This window comes from Canis lupus, chromosome 12 (assembly GCF_003254725.2).
Source record: "Canis lupus dingo isolate Sandy chromosome 12, ASM325472v2, whole genome shotgun sequence".
Taxonomy (NCBI): Eukaryota; Metazoa; Chordata; class Mammalia; order Carnivora; family Canidae; genus Canis; species Canis lupus.
In genome coordinates, this window is record NC_064254.1 from 58,720,066 (window position 1) to 58,742,441 (window position 22,376).

At 39.1% G+C, this 22,376-nt stretch overlaps 1 protein-coding gene, 1 long non-coding RNA gene and 1 other non-coding gene across 3 annotated transcripts in view; 2 read left to right on the forward strand and 1 right to left on the reverse strand.

Moving 5' to 3' along the window:
• The window catches only part of LOC118350479 (uncharacterized), a 74,082-nt gene that overhangs the window by 24,397 nt on the left and 27,309 nt on the right, over positions 1 to 22,376 (forward strand). The window lies entirely within an intron of this gene.
• Positions 1 to 22,376, reverse strand: part of SIM1 (SIM bHLH transcription factor 1) — a 73,129-nt gene that overhangs the window by 20,744 nt on the left and 30,009 nt on the right. The window contains exon 10 of the mRNA XM_049092415.1: positions 10,707 to 10,875. Coding sequence (XP_048948372.1) covers positions 10,707 to 10,875 — 169 coding nt within the window. The remainder of the gene's footprint in view (positions 1 to 10,706; positions 10,876 to 22,376) is intronic.
• On the forward strand, positions 14,846 to 14,918 carry TRNAR-UCU (transfer RNA arginine (anticodon UCU)). The gene has a single exon. It is a non-coding gene; the product is annotated as a tRNA-Arg (tRNA).

The window sequence follows — 22,376 nt, forward strand, 5'->3', positions numbered from 1 at the left end:
GCAGCTGCAAATGATCAAGAATATCCCAACTTGCATAGATAATACAGAAATAGCTCTAGCCCACTGGGTAAATCCTGGGTTTCTAATGGTGATGGTTCAGGCATGAGCCAGAACCACCGCCATTCTTTCACCAATGCTCCAATTCACCCCCTGATTTTTCACATGGAAGTGGCAGATTAGATGGACATGAATTAGATGGGTATAGGTGGTGCCACCTGTTCCAACCTCTTCTTGCAGCATTGTTGAGTCTTCTACTGGTTTATTCTGGGTCTGGACAAAGGTCTGGCTGCCCAGGCTACTCTTGACAGTGTCCTAGAACTGGGCCAACAGACTGGCAGCTAGAGTACCTGCTTTCTGCCTGCTGGAAGAGATGATCTATCAGATTTGCAATTTTGTGAAAAGAAATTGAAGCTCAAAGGCCCTCTACCAAGTTAAGCAGTTTTCAGTGTGGTATCTGTAAACGGAAAAATGGTTCTGTCTTTTCTTCTGCTAAGCCAAACACATTAAAATAATGAGAAAAATTAAAATAGCACAAACTATTAAACAATATAAATCAGAACCTTGACCTTCCAGAAAATCAGAGCAATTCAATGTAGAATAATATGCTAACAGATTTCCTAACAATTGTGAAAGAAGGAAGAGTTAAACCTAGATTTCTTAGAGATACCCAAATCTAACTTTCTTAACTCTAGAAGGCTCCCATTATGGGTGGGTCAGATCCCACCATAAAGTGTCAAATAAGGCATTGCTGTCTTTAATTTCACTATTTGGTTTTAACATATTTTTATTTATAGTTTTTGTTAAAATAAATTCCCCTGGATACATTTTGATGGTAGATGCAGCCATTCCCCTCTTCTCTGTTCAGCTGAGGAGCAGAATTGCAAATTCCAGCTATCATTTCCATTAAGCCTAAAGCAGAGGCTTTCCACTTGATTTAGCAGCACTGTTTTACTTGCTGTCTTTTTTTTTTTTTAAGAATTTATTTATTTACTTGACAGAGAGAGCACAATCATGGGGAGAGGGAAAGGGAGAAGCAGACTTCCCGCTGATCAGGGAGCCTGACTCAAGGCTCCAATCCCAAGACCCTGGAATCATGACCTGAGTTTAAGGTAGACACTTAACTGACTGAGCCACCCGGGCATGCCAATTTTTTTTTTTTTGACACTAACTCTTCCCTAGATTCACACCATCTTATGTTTTGATGCAGATGTGTAACATGAATTATGCCTTATAACCAGGAATCTGTGGGGATGAGAGGTAGTCTGCAGTTGTGCTTTTGTGGGTAGGTGGGGATTTGAGAAGCTCTGCAGACAAGTGGACTCTAGCTAGAGTGGAGAGCTGTTGGAGGGGCTGCTGGAGCAGATGGGGGTAAAGCAGGCAGGGGCAGACATGTAACCTGGATCACATTTGGAGATTGGATCTCATACTATAACCAACAAGGAGCCTCTGTAGAGTTTTTAAAAAGATTTTTTTATTTATTTGAGAGAGAGCTCATGTGCAAGAGAGAGTGCAAGCAGTGGGGAGGGACAGAGGAAGCCGAAGAAGCAGACTGCCTGCTGAGCCGGGAGCCTGATGTGGGGCTCCATCCAGGGACTCCAGGATCATGATCTGAGCTGAAGGCAGATGCTTAACGAACTAAGTCACCCAGGTGCCTATGTAGGTTTTTTAGGAAGGCCAGGGGCAGAGGGTAATGAGGCAAGTATATGCCGAAAATGATTTACTCTGGCAGGAATGATCAGAGACTGAAAAAATAATGACACACATGAAGTAGTCTAAATGTGATGTCCTATTCCAGAGAGGCTGGAACCAGAAAAAGACAGTAGGAATACAGTAGAAGAAGAGCCAAGGATCAAGAAATATCATGAAACATGACCCTCACAAGGCCCCTTATGTTCAGAAGACCAAAAACCAAACCAAACCAGCAAACAAACAAAAAAAACCAGTGTTTTAAGAGAATTTACCCTTTCTTATAGAAGAAATCTATCCCACATAGAGCATAATATTACTAAAGGTATAATACAAAAAGTCCATATGAATTATTAAAAGAAGAATAAGAGAGTGATCTGGAAAGTATCTACTGATCATGGGAGGTGAGCCCTTGAACTAGGGCTGAATCTGGAAACAAAGACAGGTCTCTGAGATGGAAGACATGTCAAATGGCATTTCATGCACAGACTGTCAGATGTCAGTGCAATTATTTTGTATTCAACACACACACACACACAATTTGTCACATCTCTCCATTGTTGCATCAAAGATGAGGTGGGGACATGGAGAATAGAAAGCCCACTTGATAGGTGGATGGTTCTCCACCCCTAGAGTGAGAGCCAGAAGAATGCTTATTCAAAGTTTTACTCTTGCAACTCATCTAATTTACTCTTCCACATCTAAATCCTCCTCAGCACCTAGATATCTGATCTGTGCTGCAGGATTTTGCACCTATGAAACCATCCCCAGGCTGTTTTGCATGTGTATCTTCTGCCTTTTTACATAGGTTATAAATTCCTTAGTACCAGAATGTTTACCCTCCTTGGAGTTTTTATATCTCTATGGGCAACCAACAAAGTATTCTCACACTTTTTAATGTAATCATTCATTCATTCATTCATTCATTCATTCATTCCATTAACATTTAGTGAGTAAATATGTGGAAGATATCATACTAGATGCTGGGGTGAGGTTGATGCAGAGATAGACATGGTTACTACTTTCAAGGAGATTATAATCCAAGAGAGGAGACACAACATATATAGAAGGTAGATGATTCTAAATAGAGAACCAAAGGAGAAATATAATCCAGTTAGATTTCATGAAAGATGTAGCATTCAATCTAGGCCTTGGAAGATAGGTAGAATTTTGAAAAACAGGGCCAATGCAGGCAGAAATAAACGGACATGCACAAGTATGGAGGCAGGGAAGGACAAGGGATTCAACAAATAGTGAGCAGAGTGATCCGGCTGCATCACGGGGCTCTGGTAATTTAGGACCCAATTATGGGTGACCTTGAGTCACAGCCAGAACCATGGCAGGTCTCCAAGCACTGACATGATTGATGGTCTCTTCAGGTCAATCTGGAGAAGCAGGGAAGACTGTAAAGGAAAATGTCCCAAAGTAGGGGGGGGAAATGAAGATACCATTGTAATCTTCTAGAGTGAGAGAACTTCTAGGACACAGGTAATGGGAGAAGGGTAAATGGGTGGGAAGCTAGAAGAGCACAGTTGGGAGATCAAGCATGGGTCCGGTCCTTGAGGGAGCAACCATGAGCTCAAGATATTTATTGACTGGCATCCCATGGCCCCACTGCTGACCTTGCAAACAGGGATAAGTTTGTACCTGCTGATAACTCCCCATGACATATAAGGTCTCTAGGCCTCAAAGCCATTAGTTCTCTCACTGTCCATTGCTGGAAGGGCTGACCACCCCCACTCACTGCACATGCTACCACAGCTACCACCACATGCTTTTATCACATATATACTACACTGCATTTAAATTATCTTTTCACATTTTTAATAATATTTTTTAAATTTTCAATGTAAAATTCTTTACTTAAATTCAGTGTAGTTAACATAGACTGTATTATTAATTTCAGGAGTAGAATTTAGTGATTTATCAGTTGTATATAACACCCAGTGCTCATTCCATCACTTGCCCTCCTCAATGCCCATCACCCAGTTACCCCATACTCCCACCCACCTCCCTCTAGAAACTCTGTTTGTTTGCTAGAGTTCAGCATCTCTTATGGTTTATCACCCTCTCTATTTCATCTTATTTTATTTTTCCTTCCCTTCCCCTGTATTCATCTGTTTTGCTTCTTAAAAAAAAAATATATATATATATATGTATATATATCTTGTTATATTTTTATCTCCCCCAGTGAGGGGCAAAGACTATATCCCCAGAACTTAATGTATCTCATCACTGCCTTATTTCTTTCTCTACCTACCCTATCACCTTCATGGGCTCAGCCACCCATTAATCTTGGACACCACTGTGCTCCTGCCTCAACCATGTGCCAAGAGAATAAAAAAGCAGAAGCTATGGCTTTGAGGTCCCACAACTGACCACACCTTACAATTCCTCTCTAAAATGTTGCCTTGTCTCCCCAACAAGACCATGCATATGGCTCCTTAAAGACCCACCTTGAGTATTTTAGTGTACCTAATAGTTATTTAACTAAATATAAGAGTTAGTAAAAACCAAAGAATAAATCCATAACAGAGGTCTCATCTTACTGAGCAGAATTTCTTTTAAAATAATACTCAGAGTTTCATTTATGAAGGTGGCTTTAAAAGATCATAAAGGACTACTCTATTAATCTCCTGGTATTTCTATAGGAGAAGGAGACTAATCTCAAGTTTTTGGTGTTTTTTTTTTTTTTTTAAGATTTTAAACATTTATTTATTCATGAGAGACATACAGAGAGAGGCAGAGACACAGGCAGAGGGAGAAGCAGGCTCCCTGCAGGGAGCCCAATGTGGAACTCCATCCTGGGACTCGAGGATTACGCCCTGAGCCAAGGACAGATGCTCAACGGGTAGGCCACCCAGGCGTCCCTAATCTCAAATTTATACATGGCTAGAAAATATAAAAAAGCCTATACAGTATAAAAATTTCTGAAAAGATCACATTTATTTGAAAGATGCATTAAAAACTTTTCTTGTGGTTAATGGTCAAGGATTACACATTTTCATGCTACATATAAAGCATGAAACGAGGGATGTCTGTCCTGGAAGTCATAGAAGTACTATACTTGAGAAATCCTTGGTCCTTCTTTTCTCTGGAACTTGAAAAGTTAGGCTCTAAGCATAGCAGTCACTGGTGTATTTTTGAAGCCACAAAGAACCTTTGTAGAAACAGAGTTTTATCTTCACCAAAACTAAGCCAGATTGCTGGCAGTGAAAATTAAGAGGGTTCTGTGGGGTTATTTAAGGTAACAGATGTGGAGTAAAACCTGCGAGCCTTACAGTGTATCTGTAGCAAGTGATTAAATACTTTCAGATTTCAGAAGCACACATAATCTTATGCATGCACTGTTATTACAGAATTATATATAGTGTATTGGTTATTACTCACTAGGGAAAAAGCAAGAGGAGGGCAGGATGATGCAATAAAACAAGAGGGCATGCACTGTCTATAATAAACATAACAGCCAGAAACATGTCATAATGAGAAGTTTAAAAGGAAACTGGAATCAGGAGGTGGAATGAGGGGAGGGGTATGGAATAGGAAGGCAATTTATTCCTAATTGACAGGATTAAAACATGGTGAGATACCGTCCAATTACCATTAGAGTAGCCATGAATCATTCCATAAAAGCAGGTGAAAAATATTGTAGCAATTGCTAATAGATAAGGTCTGAAAAATAAATTCTACAAGCTCCACATTTCTAACTCAACTGAACTCTAAAAACAAGTTGCTATTTTCATGACTACAAGCCCAATTATAAAAGACATCTGGCATAATGTATCCCCAGGCCTTAATAGTCTTGCCGTTATACAGAAAAGCACAGTAGCCCTGTCCAGAGTCTTTGGAAATCAACTATAATAGTGCCTATGACAATTTTTCCAAAACCATTCAAAAACAATTCTGTTTTGACCTTTCTTGTCCTGAGTAATACATAGAGGGACAAAGGTGATCGAGTCATTCATTAAGTGACTATAATATAATCAAGTCTAAAAATCATTCCTAAGAGCATCTCATATGAAAAGGGGACCTGAAGGTTCATCTGTTACTGCAAACTGGGTGTGACAGCAAATTACAATTTGTGCATGTCTCACATGTTCAAAGAAGGGTGCCTAAATAATTCCAAAAAGCAGTGTTATTATTTGCCGTTCATCAGACACCTTTGAGAAATTTCTAGATAAACGAACATAAAATAGAGCAAAGAGCTCAATAAATAACATCGATAGAATCATTAAATCACCATTTACATAACTAATAAGAGGAGCAAGACAGTAGTGAGCTTGCTTTGCTCTGGAAACTGCCTCTTGAAAATTCAAATGAGAATTTGCATCCTAAACACTTGGAAACATGAAAATAACAGAAAAGATTTTCTTTTTGCTTTTGAGAAAAGGGGCAGAGGTATTTAAAATTAAATGCAGGGCAGCCCCGGTGGCGCAGCGGTTTAGCGCTGCCTGCAGCCCGGGGCGTGATCCTGGGGACCCGGGATCGAGACCCGCGTCGGGCTCCCTGCATGGTGCCTGCTTCTCCTTCTGCCTGTGTCTCTGCCTCTTTCTCTCTAGCTGTGTCTCTATGAATAAATAAATAAAGTATTTTAAAATTAAATGCAGAAGGTTGCTCATTTAGGAACTAAAATGCGATTATAGATCTATTAACCTACAAAGGAAAATTCAGTACAAGTTTGTCATTAACTACAAAAAAATAAGCTTTAAATGTAATTTCAAAATAAATCCTTACTGATCAAAATATTTCTATAAGGAAATAGAGGTGCAAGCAGCCAAGGATTTGAAGAATTTCATCCATTCTTCCTGGATAAGGCCTCTTCCTTCCCTAGATAACTTTAGTTCAGACCTTCACAGATGCACTACTATTCAAATGAGGACTCTCTCTTGCTTCAACCACCTTACTGCTCTCATTTTCTGTTCAGAAACCTTTACTGGTTCTCCACAAAACAAACTCTGAATTCCTTGGCCTGGCAGATATTTGACACCAATTGATTATTTGCAACGTATCACTCCTAGTCCCCATCCACAGGGATAAAATCTCCCCCACTTCACTCCACATCACAACACAATCACAACACATCTCTGCCTTTCTTCATAATCTTGGTCTTCCTGAAGTGTCCTCTCCTTTGCCTTATTCCTCTCTGGTTGAATCCTACTCTCAAAGCCAGCTCAGGCATAAAGCATTCGCCAGCCATCCAGGCTACAGTCCCCGCAGCTGACACCAAAGCCTGTTGTATACACCACCTCTTTCCTATATACTAATGATTCTAATGTGTAAATTATCATTTCAGCTGTACTTTAAAATTTTAGGACATTTCTTATACGACTTCTTTCTATTCTAGTACCTTTCCCAATTCCTACCTCATTCACCATGATGGCCAGCAAAGCATCTTTCCAATGCAGGTGCTCAGCTAGCCTCTACTGAGTCAAAGACACATAATAGCAATGACGCATGAAAGTTAAAGATATTAGTATCCCTTCATAATATAAGGACAATTTGAAACAAATAGACTTTTGAGTAGCTAATTTTTTTTTCTTTAACATTCCTGAGTATTTGGAATCCAAGATGATGCTACCAAGTTGCTTTCTTCCAGAAGATACAGTGATGAGCTTGCCCTGGATTTCATGCTTTACCAACTTGCCCCCAGAGGACCTTTCGCTCATTCCATGGCAATTCACTACAAATGGCTATTTCCTCATCTGTCTGTGGTAGTGGCTCCTTGAATGCAAAGGCAGTGTATTCCATTTCTGATATCTACATATTTGTAGCCCATATAGTAGGAACTCAGTCAATGATCAACCTAGCACCGTGACTGTCTAAAGTAAACACAATTAAAGAATAACCTTTACTAGGCACATAAATGTTAAGTAAACTTAATTCATGACTCTGTGAATTCAAATGAGACATATGGCCAAAATTCTAAGGATTACATAGATGTGGGTATTAACCACAAAAATGAACACACAAACATCAAGAGAAATCCTATATGGACATGTGTGTGTCCATGTACATGATTTTTATACATCCTAGAATATTTCTAGAAGAAAGCATAACTTTAGAGAAGGAAAAGAAGGGAATTAAGGTGTTTTTTTTTTTTCTACTTTCTGCTCTTCTGTATTATTATTTTTTTCTGGTGCAAAAGGCGTTTTTATTATAGCACCGGGATCCACGGGCAAAAAGGCTGCACTGGATTTGTGGGGAGCAATTAATTATATACTTTAGTGTTGAAGGAGATAAAGAAAGAGAGAAGTTTCCCAAAGGACTTTCATATGCTAAAGAAGATGCACGGGATCCTGGAGGCCTTACTATTGTCAAGCTAACGTTGTTTTTCCCTCTAGCAAACAATTGGGAGTTAACATTAAATTAACATTAAGACAGTTGGCAGTTTCCTAACATTAAGACAGGCAGACTCTGCCTGCCTCAAGTCTTTGTCAATAGGGAGCAATTTTGAGGAAATTTAATTTTATCTACATTTCTCTCTGGCCTTAGTTTTCCACTTCATTCCCCTCCCCATTACTCTTTAAGGTTTAGATTCAAGTCTTCAAGGTTTTTGAGGGTGTAAGGTCTTAACTTCTTTTTAAGATTTTATTTATTTATTCATGAGAGACACAGAGAAAGAGGCCCCCTGCCCTCACTCACGCTCTCTCTTTCTCTCTCACACACACACTCACTTTCTCTCAAATAAATAAATAAAATATTTAAGAAAAATAAAATAAACTAGGGGACATGTTTAACTTTCTAATTAACTCCTCGTCCTTGGTATATGACCACATGCACAAAACACAGTCTAATGGCACTTACAACATTTATTTAAAAATGTCTAGGGGTACTGGGTGGCTCAGTCAGTTAAATGTCCAACTTCTGATTTCAGTTCGGGTCATGATCTCAGGATCATGAGCTCGAGCCCCACATTGGGCTCTGTGCGGGGTGTGGTGCCTGCTTAGGATTATCTTTCTCTCTACCCTCCCCCTACTCATGGCTGCTTGTGCTGGAATACTCTCTCAAATATATAAATAGATACATCTTTTAAAAAATGAGTAGTTTACCATTAGAGTAATGGAAATTCTAGATGTTAGAGCTGTGCACGAAAGAAAACAGAATTAGTGAGTTTTTAAGTCCACTGGGGAGATATTTTGTGGTTTAATTTCTGTATAATAACGGATAAATTCCTTCTTAACATAGTATTTTCTAATTTAAGTTCTTCTTTCATCTATGTGTTCAACACTCCTGTATATTTAAGGATAAAATTACCCAAAGGCGTAATCGATCCAAGTAACAAAAAAAGGCAGTAAAACTTTTTTTCCCAAGGTACAAGACTGTAATAAGAAAAGCTTCTCAGATGTTCAACAAAAAGAAGCAACTCCTCCACAGTGGACTTTAAAATATACTTTTCAGGGGCAGCCAGGGTGGCTCAGTGGTTTAGCGCCGCCTTCAGCCCAGGGCCTGATCCTGGAGACTGGGGATCCGGGCTCCCTGCATGGACCCCGCTTCTCCCTCTGCCTGTGTCTGTGTGTGTGTGTGTGTCTCTCATTAATAAATAAAATCTAAAAAACAACTTTTAATGTAAAGTGCTCAGTCCTCACCACAGAGGGTGGTACTGAACACTGTCTAGGCATCCCATACCAACTCCCTCCCTTTTGTCAAAGTAAAGAGATCTGGCATTCTGTGGGAGATTTTAAACTGTCTGACATAAGTCTCATGATCTTTTGATCTTTATATACCAAGCTGCTAAAATAGTCTAGCAAATAGCTTCTTAGTAAACATTAGTTCAATGAATGACATTTTCTCAAACAGTATATACATTTGTAGAAATCAACAGAATAATATAGCTCTGACAAATAAGGAAATAACAGTTTCTGTAACCACTAGATGGCCATTTTTACTTTAAAAAATATATTTAAAACCTAAATGATAAGGGGGCACTTGGGTGGCTCAGCAGTTGAGCATCTGCCTTCAGCTCAGGGCATGATCCCAGGGTGCGGGGATGGAGTCCCGCATTGGGCTCCCTGCATGGAACCTGCTTCTCCCTCTGCCTGTGTCTCTGCCTCTCTCTGTGTATCTCTCATGAATAAATAAATAAAATATCTAAAAATAAATAAATAAATAATAAAACATAAAACCTAAATAATAAAGACATTTTGACAAAATAGCTCCAAATCCAGTTTGACTTTACATAAACCAAAGAATCATCTCTTGAGTTACTCTAGTGATGTGGCACCACAAGGAAAAGGATAGAGGAGAGATGGTCAGTTTCCTAGGAGTAGAGAATCCCCAGTTGTGTCCTATTTTTTTCAGGCCAGGAGAAAGTTGTGCTACACCTTGGCACAGTCTAGCTACTGTATCTCAGTAACTGATCAGAAAAATAATTTTTCCTTCCAAGAATACAGACTCATCTTTGTGCCCTGCAGCACTTCTGGAATACCTCCTCTGGGTCTCATCAGCTCACCACCTTGTAAAGATGAGAAGAGAGTTGCTTTTCCTACCATTCCTCCCATCTGGTAGATTCTATTTCCCACCTTCCCCAGATAGTTCTGCAGTGCACCAATCTCATGGTGAAATTCATCCTTGATTCTTTGCTTCCACCTCTTCCATTCCTTCTACTTCAGATCTTGTCCTAAGAATCAATTTTACTGTATTAAGCTCTCATTTTCCATATTTTGCTATGCTGGCTACGTCTTTTTGGTTAATCGTTGTAGTGAAAAAATTTAAGACCTATCTCTTTGAAAAAAATAACATTATGGCTCCAACTACAACTGAGACTCTCACGATCTTCATATAAAAGCCATAAACCACAAGATCATTTCAAATTTTTACTAGCATGGTTTTAAAGGAAGAATAGCAGGAAAAAGATGGTTCTAGGAAGCCTTCCAGATTCATAGAGGTTTTAAATTTATTACAACCAGATAATTAATTCCAAACTGTTTTACTACTTCCTAAACTTTGAGACCAAACCAAGTTGCAAAAAAAAAAAAAAAGAAAGAAAGAAAAAGAAAGTTGTAAAATGGCAGTGCACCTACCTGAGGATATGGAGAAGTCCTGGATTTTGACTTTGAGCTGGAGAGCCTGGACTTGGCCCCCTTCCTATTGTCAGTCATGGTAGGAGTGGAGCTACTGGTGTAGGAGAAGGCTGGTTTAGAGGCTGAGATCTGATCCAGAGAGAGCTGCAACCCTTTGTATTCCGTGTCCCTGTAGGGTGAGAGGACACAGCCCTGAATCTGCCACCACAGAAGATAGATCCATGTGTTCTCTCACCAGGAATGGCAGTAATCCATATTTGAAAAGGAAGCAAGCAAAAGTTAGCCATATAACTCGTTGTCACAAACACCTTGATTATTTAACTAACATATGCAGATGTAGCTGCCCCATATACCACAGCCAGACTGTTTGATATGCTCATGAAAATGTCTTGATTTTCAAATACATTTTTGTTCTTTCTATAAGCAGAAAATAAATCCATAATTCAACTTCTCTGAGCTTCTGTGTCCTCATTGGTGAGGTATAGATTATCAAATCTACCCTAAAGGATTTTCTGTGTAGGGTTAACTGAACAGACAACTGACCATCTGATGCTATCTGATTATTGGCAAGAAGAATGTTAGCTGTGCCATGATCAATCATTCTGGTAAACATTCCTAATATTTTTTTATAGCTAGCAAACCAGTGAAACCAGGCGTATAAGTAGTTAAAAATCCCTCTTATCAGGCTAACTCAGTTCCATTAGGGTACGTTTTACCACTGGTTCTTTCCACTCCATTTTCAAGAGGTATCTGTTAAGCTCCTAATATATAGGAGCTTTAATGCTACGTGGAGATGAAAGAATAAGAAGCCTAGGGTCTGTTTCAAAGAAGAAACAGTGAACAAATATTAAACATAGTAACTGCAGACTGTGATGTGAAGGGGATAAACAGTGTATCCTGGAGAGCTGATTACTAATGTATTGCTTGAGGTATTTAAGGACCAAAGATGACAACCTGGCCCTGCCCACAGCTACCAACTCAGCCCACTTCAGGCAGCAGAGAACCCTATCTAACTCCTCAGTTTTCATAAGAAGATATCAGCCCTTCCCACTGGCAGCCAAAATAAAATGTTTCATAGTCTTCTTTATGAGGACTCATGGAAGAATTTCCTCTCAGGTTCCAAAACTAGTTGGGCTGCTTCTGGGTAATTGATTTCCTTTTATTTCACAGACACCATGAATCATATAACTCATCATGTTTCCCCCGTTTCACTGGAAGTCAAAGAACCCTGAGCCCCAAATCTGATTTGTAACCACCTGTAGCAAGTGTACAAGTCCTCAGGGTAGGCATTTTGTGCAACGAATTCCACTGCCTTCCTTTATTTTTATTTTATTCTTCCTTTTCTCTAATGGGTTCACCTTCTTTTTCTCTAATGGGATCACCTTTGGATTAACATAGACATATGAAATGTAATAAACTAAGAAAGTTAAATATGTTAAAGTGATTGGTAGATTTCCAGGGATCAGCAAATATTCATTTACCTTCTCTTTCTTTTCCCTATCTGTTCTTCTACAGAGAGATCAGGCAAAGGCAAAAGGATAACTCAGTCAAGGAGCCCCTCAAGTGAGGAGGGGTAGAAATCACTAAAATGGGGTCAATAATATCGCTGCCACAAACTGCAGTGTAGTGGTATATGTCAGCAAACGACAGTGACTGTATATCAAATAGCCCATCTACTCAGTGCAAGTAGGAAAAAAAAAAAATCCAAGTAAGCAACAAAAATTTGGAAGGTGGGAATGCTATTTGTCTTCCAGGCTTGGCAAGTTGAATCATATGACTGCTTTACTACTCTAATCATCTCATAAGGAAAACACACAACACAGACTCTGTGTACTCCTTGGTCAGAAATTCAATGCCCTCTAAAATGTGGCTCCCACCTGTTTTTCTGACTGTATCTGAAAGTTTTCCTTCATCTGGCCCTCACTTCACCCAAAATTGTTCTCCCCAAACTGACCCTATACTCTCCTCTCTTCCTCCTCCTAGCCACTAGACCACCAGGGAGGTTCTCCTCCAACACATACCTAGAGAATTCCTCTTACAAAGAACTATCTTAAATCCTACTTGCCTCTGAAGCCCTTCCCAACTGCTAACCCCATTCATTCCTTCAATACATGTTTGCTGAGTGTCTCTGTGAACAATGCCTGGGGAGACATCAATGAACAGAAGGACTAAGTTGCTGTGCTCACAAAAAAACCCCACCAGGGCCAGTTCCTGAGGGAAGTAGGGAGGGGTCCAGGAACTATCTTTTTCCTCCTCCAACTTATTTTTCGAGTGATAATGTCTAATCTTTCCTAGGGATTCTAAGTTCCTGGAGAGCAAGAGTCAACAGATATTCTGTTATATTCCAATAGTAACTGGATCATATTTCACACATTTGGAAGAAGAAGATGATAAATATGGAACTCAGAAAGGATTGTTTTCCTCAGTGACTTCTGACAACCAACAACCCAAGAGTACTTCTCTGTTAGAAAAGACCCCATGGGCTGTGAGTCCCCTGATCCACCTGCCCTGAGATTACGTGCATGTGATAGTGAGCAAGGTGGTCTCCGACTGGAGTAGAGCCCCCATCCTTGGGCATCCCCAGTGTCAAATGGGTACTGGTATATCCATTCAGTCCCTGATCAGCAGGACCTAGACTGATAGCAAAAACTCTGCACCCCTGAAAATATGGTCAAATAATTTTTTTAAAGATTTTATTTATTTATTCATGACAGACGCACAGAGAGAGAGAGGCAGAGACACAGGCAGAGCGAGAAGCAGGCCCCATGCAGGGAGCCCAACTTGGGACCCGATCCCGGGACTCCAGGATCACGCCCTGGGCTGAAGGCAGGCGCCAAACTGCTGAGCTACCCAGGGATCCCCATGGCCAAATAATTTTTAAAACACATTCTTAATGCAACATTTCAGCACAGGGACTTATGATGATAATATGAGAGTAAACAAGGATTTTTCTCTTATACACCATCAGACCCCCAAAGTACACATCTCAACTACTGAAGAAGTCTTCCCAAAGTTTTTGCATAGTTTCTAATGATAAAAATACTCCATATAGGCTTAAGTGAAAATTCAAAACTAATAAATGATTTGAAATTCTACACAGTCCCATGAAAATGTTAATAAATATAAGAAGAGTTATACAAATACTTTCAATAAATGAAAATGTTAATATTTTGGTGTACATCCAAAAAGACCATAAAGAATCCACCAAAAATAGCAAAAGATCATGAAGTCAGGTAGATCACAGTTTGAGCCACTTACCATGTAACAACCCATCTAGCCCTCAATTTCCTCTTTATAACTCATTGGGATATGCTAAGACTTAGAAAAATATATGAAAAGCTCATAGCACAGTGCCTAGAACATAGTAAATGTTCAATAAATCCTAAGTGTTATTTCTTTACTTCCACATTTCATGGTGCTTTTTGGCACCTGATTTCTCCAAAACAATAGCTTCATTTTGGTAGCATTTTATTACAAACATCTCCTTGTGCTATATTTATTTCCTCTCTACCCCTAACTCATTTTAATTTGCTCTGTTGCTTCTTAAGTGTCTAAACTGTACTGCAGGATGGCCAAAATACTTACTAAGGTAAGCTCTTCATTGCTAAGTAAGCAAATGGGGACTTTAGAGCAGCACAGACCTGACACTGAGAGAAGCTCAGCCTTCCTATTCTTCTAACAACTCAAAGATGTGTTAAGATGAAAAGCACAATAAAAAAAAATACCCACTTAAAGACATTTCAAGTACGGTTGATATGCTGCCAAGAGCAGCTCTGAATGGCAGACTCACTAAGAACAAAGCATTTGTTTTACTTTTAAAATTCTATTAAATTGGAGCATTTCATTTGTATAGATTAAAGGTCTAGATGCTGATGGGAATCACATGATGAGTTCCATTTCCCTCTTCCAAACTCAGACACTCCCTCTCTTCCCCCACAGTGAGGCACATTCTGGTATCACACACACACACACACACACACACACACACACACACACACACACACTCATGTTTAGGTATATGCCTACTAAAGCTGTTCAATGTTCCTCTGTGAAGTGGAACAAAATAAAATACTTGGGTGCCACAGCACTTGAACTCTGAAATGAGTCTCATGAGGAATTTGACTTAGCTAACTTTAGTAGCCTGGATAGCTCAGTCAGTAGAGCATCAGACTTCTAATCTGAGGGTCCAGGGTTCAAGTCCCTGTTTGGGCATTTGCCCTTTGGATGCCTGGGTGGCTCAGTGGTTGAGCATCTGTCTTCCACTCAGGTCATGGTCCCAGAGTCCTGGGATTGGGTCCCAAATTGGGCTCCCTAGAGGGAGTCTGCTTCTCCCTCTGCCTGTGTCTCTCATGAATAAATAAAATCTTCTTTAAAAAAAAAAAAAAAAAAAGGAGGGACAGGACACAGCCCTATTCTACTTTGAAAGCTTTTCTGAAAAGTGCCACATAGACCACGTTCAGGACTCCATAAGTTCCCCTCACTAGGTCAGCTCAAGTCGTTCTCCCAGATATGATCAACATATCAAAAGAGGAACCATGGCAGATGCCCTTTGGCATATTTTTCAAAAACAGCTATTGATATCAATTTACATTTTTTTTTCTCCCTTGAGTGACTTGTACTAGACATCCTCAGGTACCTCAGCTCTGAAAGCAATGTGAAATGGGTAATTTGCAATCACTAGGACTTGCAGCTTGTCAATCTCACTTGTATTTGCACAGACCAAAGTAATCCTCTTATTCCATTATGGACAGTCAGAAATCATTCAATTTGCAGAATTAACCATCTGAGTCTACTCTAAACTTTATAATAGTCATGTACATATTTGGAATTACTCAAATTCCAATGGAATAAAAGGGACCACTTTTGCAATATTGGCCTTCTCAGCCTGGCCTTCAGCGATATGCCATGACCACTCACAAGGTATAAGTACCAACTTGCCACATGGGAACCTCAGCGTGATGCCCTTGCAAAGCAAATAAGAGGTATTGTCATCACCTTAGCTTCAGAGAAATGCATTAATATAATTTCTATCATTTTGACTGGGAGACTGGTGTCCATGATGCCAAGGGCAACATATTTTACAACCTTCAAGTGAGTTGGAATGATTGTACAGATAAGCAATCAGCAGTATTTTGTCAGTTCACATAGAGTTCTTCACAAGAACCCTTCCTCTTCAACTGTGTCATATTCTATTGCCCTTCCATTTTAGACAACTTTTTGCTCCTGTCGTGTCAGTTTTGAAGCTGGCCATTCTGAAGTGTCTTTGTTGGCTTTATGTTATGTGGCAATTCTTAAAAGATGTTGCTAGATTTCCCAATTGAGCTATTAAAAAAAAAAAAAAAAAACAGCTGAAGGTGATCAAATTACTGAGGAAAACGTGGAAACAGAGACATACAATTGATTTGGCTCCAAAGGCGCTGACTGCAATAAGCAGAGGATTGCATTAAACTGTGATCGGATTAAGTAGGAACGACTGCGTTTTATACTAAACTTTTTAATTGGATTCTAGAATCACTGTCACACGAAGTGCATGACCTTCTTTATATTCTGGCAGAGTTACTGCCTGGCCACTGGGTAAACCTCTGCAGCAGAGAGACCTAGTTTATGTTTCATTTTCAGGCTCCCATGGAGCCCAGCAGAGATAGCTGATAAGGAGGATTCCATACTGTGAGAGACTCACAAGCGAAGACATCTGCTGGGAAATTAGGCTAAGGCACCCTTGGAAATATAATAGTCTCATACTAATAAGTGGATTTGTGTTTGCTCCTTGTGGTTTTCTCCATTTGCTTTGGTGATTTCAGTTGTTCCCCCAAAAGTCTTTGGTTTTACATAAACACTGCCTCTGCCCAGAAACATCTTTCTCCTCTATTTTGTAGGTTTCATCCAACATGCTATGGAGTGGAGGCATGACAAGGGAAAGGGATGGCCTAGGCACAAAGTCTACCATCACACTGTAATTTCAAGAAAAAAAAAATACGGAGGTGTAAACAATAGGCAAACAATAACTAAAAAGAAGTCAAAAACTGTAATATTTTGGTAAGATGTAGCAAAGTCAACCATCCTCACAACAAATAACTTTGTACAAACCCATGGCACAAATTGAAATATAGCTAAGTCCAGACCTGCAATGACATGCATCTGATTTTGCTTATTAACCTCCACCAGCCATAGTGATTTCCTGCTCCCTCCTCTCAGCTCCTTTGCCGGCCACTGCTTCTAACACCCATTTAGCACATCTAGTTCCTGTGTGGTGAATGGTGCATCTGAAAACCATCTCCTAAATTCCTTCTCTCATGATAGTTTCTATTTACTGTCTCGCACCATATCTTACAGAGAACAGATGCTCACTTGCAAGTGATTAACAAAATATCTCTCAATGCAATAAACTTATATTCATCTCAAATTCAAATGACCAAAAATTTAAAAAAACTGGCAAACCTTTCTATGTAAGTAAGAAAAAAATGCCTGCTAAGTAAGCAAGTTTATGTGACAGATTTTTAAATTCCAAGATTATAATTAATAATGATCATTCTGATGTTCTGTGAGATCCTAAATTAAAGAAACAAATCATGTTATAATTTTAGCATTATGTATATTAAGAAAATACACTTATTTTTTGTCAAGTTACAATTCATGCATGGCATATATGATACTTAAACTAGAATACTAAATTAATTTTATCCTCAACCATTTATTTGGAACTACTACAACTGTATTGAAGGAGCAAGGAGAAATGGTACTCTAAACCCCCAGAGAAATAACTCCTACAACTCCTAACTCTGGGAAACGAACTAGGGGTGGTGGAAGGGGAGGTGGGCTGGGGGGGGGCGGGTGACGGGGTCACAGGCACTGAGGGGGGCACTTGATGGGATGAGCACTGGGTGCTATTCTATATGTTGGCAAATTGAACACCAATAAAAAATAAATTTATTTTAAAAAAAAGAAAGAAAGAAAGAACTCCTACAAATCAATAATACAATATCTCTGAAATTAAAAAATACATAGAAAGGATTTAAACAATGTACAAATTGCTGAGGAATATTTTTTAAGTTTAGCTCACTAGTAATAACCTATATGAATTAAGGCAGCTATCCAATTTTTGTCATTTTTGTCTTTCTTTTTTTTTAATTTTTTTTAAATTTATTTATGATAGTCACAGAGAGAGAGAGAGGCAGAGACACAGGCAGAGGGAGAAGCAGGCTCCATGCACCGGGAGCCTGACGTGGAATTCGATCCCGGGTCTCCAGGATCGCGCCCTCGGCCAAAGGCAGGCGCTAAACCGCTGCACCACCCAGGGATCCCTCATTTTTGTCTTTCAAATCAACAAAGATTTTATTTTAATGACAACAAATCTCAATGAAGACAAGATAAAATAAATGGGCATCTTATATAGTAATGCTAAGTAAGAGACTAAACTAGCAGTGTTTATCAAGAGTCTTAAGAGTGCTCATTCCTTAAATCCAATAATTCCACTTCTAGGAATATATTTTATGAAAATAGAGATAAGTATCAAAAGTCTATACAATAGTATTTAGCACAATTTCTTATATTTAATTATAAATAAGCAAATATAAACGAACAATAGAACCATTACCTAATTATGATATACCCATGTGATAAAATATTATGCAGTCATTAATTTTTACTCTAATGATGTGAAAAATACTATTGGCAAAGTGAAAAATTATCTATTTTTAAATTAACAAGCACTATATATGCACGTATATTTACATACATGCAGTAGAAGGCAAAAAATTAAAATATTAGTGAATTTCTGGAAAACAGATTGAAGATGTTCTTTATCTTCTCTTTATACCTCTCTATATTAATTTGTTCTATATTAAATATGTATGACTTTCATAATTAGAAAAAATATTTCGTGAAAAAGAAACTCAAATGGAAGCAAATTTCAGGTACCCCCACCTGATACTGAAATGGTTCCCCATTTTCTCTTCCTTGTATTTCTAGGATTTCTTCTTTGTGAGTAATATTAAATTATAGAAAGGATAACACCACTAAACTTCTTTTCCCATAGGCTCAACTTCTCATGAACACCATTTATAATTTTAAAATGTCCAAACGTCCATATGCTCTCTCAGTGCCTATACTTCTCATTTACTTTCTGATCTATTTTCCACCCTTCCTACCTCATAGAATTATCTGTCTCTGAAGACTTTCATGTGAACTATATGACTTTATGTTTCCTTCTTTGGAGAATATAACTTAAATTATTACTTGTAATTGAAAAAAAAGAAGCCTAGCCATGTAGTTTCTTACAACAGTTTAGTTTCCCATGAGTTATAGATGGCATATTTGTCATTGTTTACATGGAGTAAACCTTGCTTTGGGGGCCACATTTTTTGTTCTGAAAAACTTAATTTTTTATGCTCAGAAATTCATTCTATATCTCTAGTTAGTAAAGTTCAGGTGTATTTGCAAATCCTACAGATCTAAGTTCCCAATTCTATTGGTCTTACAGCTTTTTTGTTTCTTATTTTCTCAAAGTTGGGCCAGGGATGGGGGGGGGGGGGCGGTGGCAGTTAGGGAGGTATTGGTCTTTAAAAGTTAGATCCTAAGAAATTAAATGCAAAACGTGCTGCCTCTTTCACCAAAGACATACATTTAAAAATGGCAGCCTCTTTTTCTACAATGAAGACCACTAATTTTAGCCCCCTTCTAGGGAGTAAATAAAGGCCAAATATAAACAAAGAGAAAATGATCTTATTTTTTTTTAATTTTTTTTGAGAAAATGATCTTAATATCAACTGAGTTTTTCTTACTTTTCAAAATGTTCACAAACAGAAAATAAAGTGCATATATTTTATTCTGGCCCCCTTTTTTCCATGTCTTTCCATCTTTCTCACCCCCCACCCTCTGAAACCAACCCCCTCACCTTCACTATCACTTTATTAAGCTGATGTTTTTTAAATATATGTTCCCTATAGAACTTTGCCAATATCTAAGATGGATAAGTAACAGGGGAACCCATCACCTAACACTTTATATTTGGTTGAGGTTCTATTCTCCACAGGAAGAGATTCCTCACCCAGTTCTAACCTTTACAAAGCTTATTCCTAAACCTTAAAATTAATCCCCTGGCAGAGAGTGTGAAAAGAGGACACCACCTATTTTCAACTTCACACAAACTCCTGGGAACAGAAAAAAATACTTGAAATCACAAAGAAATAATCTTCCACAACACTGGGAAATTTGCATTCTGTACTCGAGACCAGAGGGTCCCCAACTCCCCACAGTATGTGGAGAGACCTCATGAGACTAAACCATGGCACCTTTGAAAGCTCTGCCCCTTTTCTACGCAACACAAAGGCACTGGCACTTCTGCAGATAATAGAAAAGTAGCTCAGGCTTTGAACTCCCTAGAAAAAGACACAGCAAAAATGATGGCAGGATGTGATGCTTTCAAATGCACAAATCTTCGTTTGTTTAACTTAAATATTTTAAAATATGTCCTATAGCATTTATTCTTGATTAAATCTCTTCTAGATAGTTAATCATTAACGGTTTCTTTACAGTTGCTATGCAAACAGTTCATTCATACCTATGACATATCAAATCTCACAGACGTGTCCTTTAATTGGATTCATTTATTTCTAATCTCCCTAAGCCCTTACTACTGTAATGCTTGACTAAATATACATTAAAATCTATTATTTAAACAGCTAAAATAAATTTGAGATGTATTTTATTAATAAAAATTCACAAGTCAACAAATATTCTATTATTTTTGTTGTTGTTGTTATTATTATTATTATTATATGCCTTGCTATTGAGGCATTAAAATTGCCTGGTAGATAGTTGTGTTTAAATAACTTTAAACCAGAACACCTGGGTGGCTCAGTCGGTTGAGCAGCCGACTTCTGACTTTAGCTCAGGTCATGATCTCAGGGTCCCAAATCCAGTCCCTTGACAAGCCCCACAAGGGGCTCCACAGTCAGCAGGGAATCTGCTTGAGGATTTTGTCTCCCTCTCCCTCTCCCTCTCCCTTTGCCCCTTCCCCTTCTTGTGTGTGCACTCTCTCTTTCTCTCTCTAAAATAAATAAATAAATCTTTAAAAAAATAAGCAACTTTAAATGAGTGTTCAAACAAAATAAGTTCTGAATTACCACTAGAGATTTTGGATTGTCCAACCAAATGCCCAAATTTTCATTGCCTTCATATTCGGAGTCAGAGAGCTTGTATAATACTACACGGTCTATACAGTTATCAATACAGTTCATTACCAGAGATACAACAGGCCCGCATTTATGACTTGAGAAGTTTCCCTGGCCCCCACAAAGATGTTTCACTGGTTTATGCTTACAATTTAATATTTCATATTTTAATTTACTGGTTTATGCTTACAATTTAATATTAGAAATTTATGTCTTTGGGTTTAGACAGATGGCTCAGAAAAGGTGAACAGATTAAGTCTCATCTGTTATTTTTCACTGATTTAGTTTATCAGTTACTTCCTTTAGAGCCGTGGTTCTCGAATTTCAGCACGCATCAGAAGCCTCTGAAGAGTTTATTAAAGCACAGCTTGCTGAGCCCCACCCCTTCGAGTTTCTTACTTGTAGGTCTAGGGTAGAGCCCACAGTCTACATTTTTAACAAGCTCCGGGGGGGGGGGGGTGCTGATGCTGCCAGTCAGGGAACCATACTTTGAAAACTGGAGCTCTTGTTATCTGGGATAAGAGAAACCAAAGAAATCAGATGAAAGGGTACCACAAAGAAGATGGAAAACCACTGTAAAGGGAGGGGACATTCCAAAAACAAACTTCACGCTTTTCCCAGGGCCCAGCCTTACTGCATATCTCACCAGATGACTCCCATCCCTATCCCTGTTGGCTTCCTTTCATCCTCCTTTGGGGACACTGCCTTCTGGAGATCCCATAACACTGGAGAGCTACAGGGCTTCATCTCCAGGCTTCACCTCAGTTACCACTCACTCTCCAGGGATCTCATGCACTCTGCTGGCTTTAAATTCCATACATTGAGCACCCCCATCTCCAGCCCAGATGTCCCCACTCCATGGCACCCAGATCCAACTGCCTGCCTGACATTTCCATTCAAATGAATGACAGGTATCTCAAACTAAGTATGCCCACACACAACCCTCGACTGTTGCTCCTGCCTACGAATCTGTCCCTTCTCACCACTCACCCAAGCTGCTCAGGCTACAAACTTACATGCTTTCCTTAACTCCTCCTTTTTTCACAACTTGTGTCTAGTCCAACTGCAAACCCCATCTGTCTACCTGCAACACACCCTCAATCTGACCATCATTACCTCCCTCTTTCAAGCCATCATCTTCCCTCACCTAAGTGATTGCAATCATTTCCTAACTGGTTTCCCAGCCCCCACCCTCCACCCTTCCCAAAGCCTTCCCAAAGTAGGGTATTTTCCATACCAGCCAGATGAGCTTTTCATAGCTTAAATTATCTCATGCCATGCCTCTGCTTAAAACTCCAGTGACTTCCCAAAGCCTTCAAAACCCAGCATGGTCTTGACCCTGCCTATTCTACATCTACTCCTTGTACCTCTCCCTTCCCTTTCTCTGTTCCAACTACAATGATCTTCTCATTCATCAACTTACTTACCAAGTTAGTTTCTACCTCAGGGCTTTTGCATTTGCTTCCCACTGCTGGGAATGCTCTTTGTGCAGGCCTTA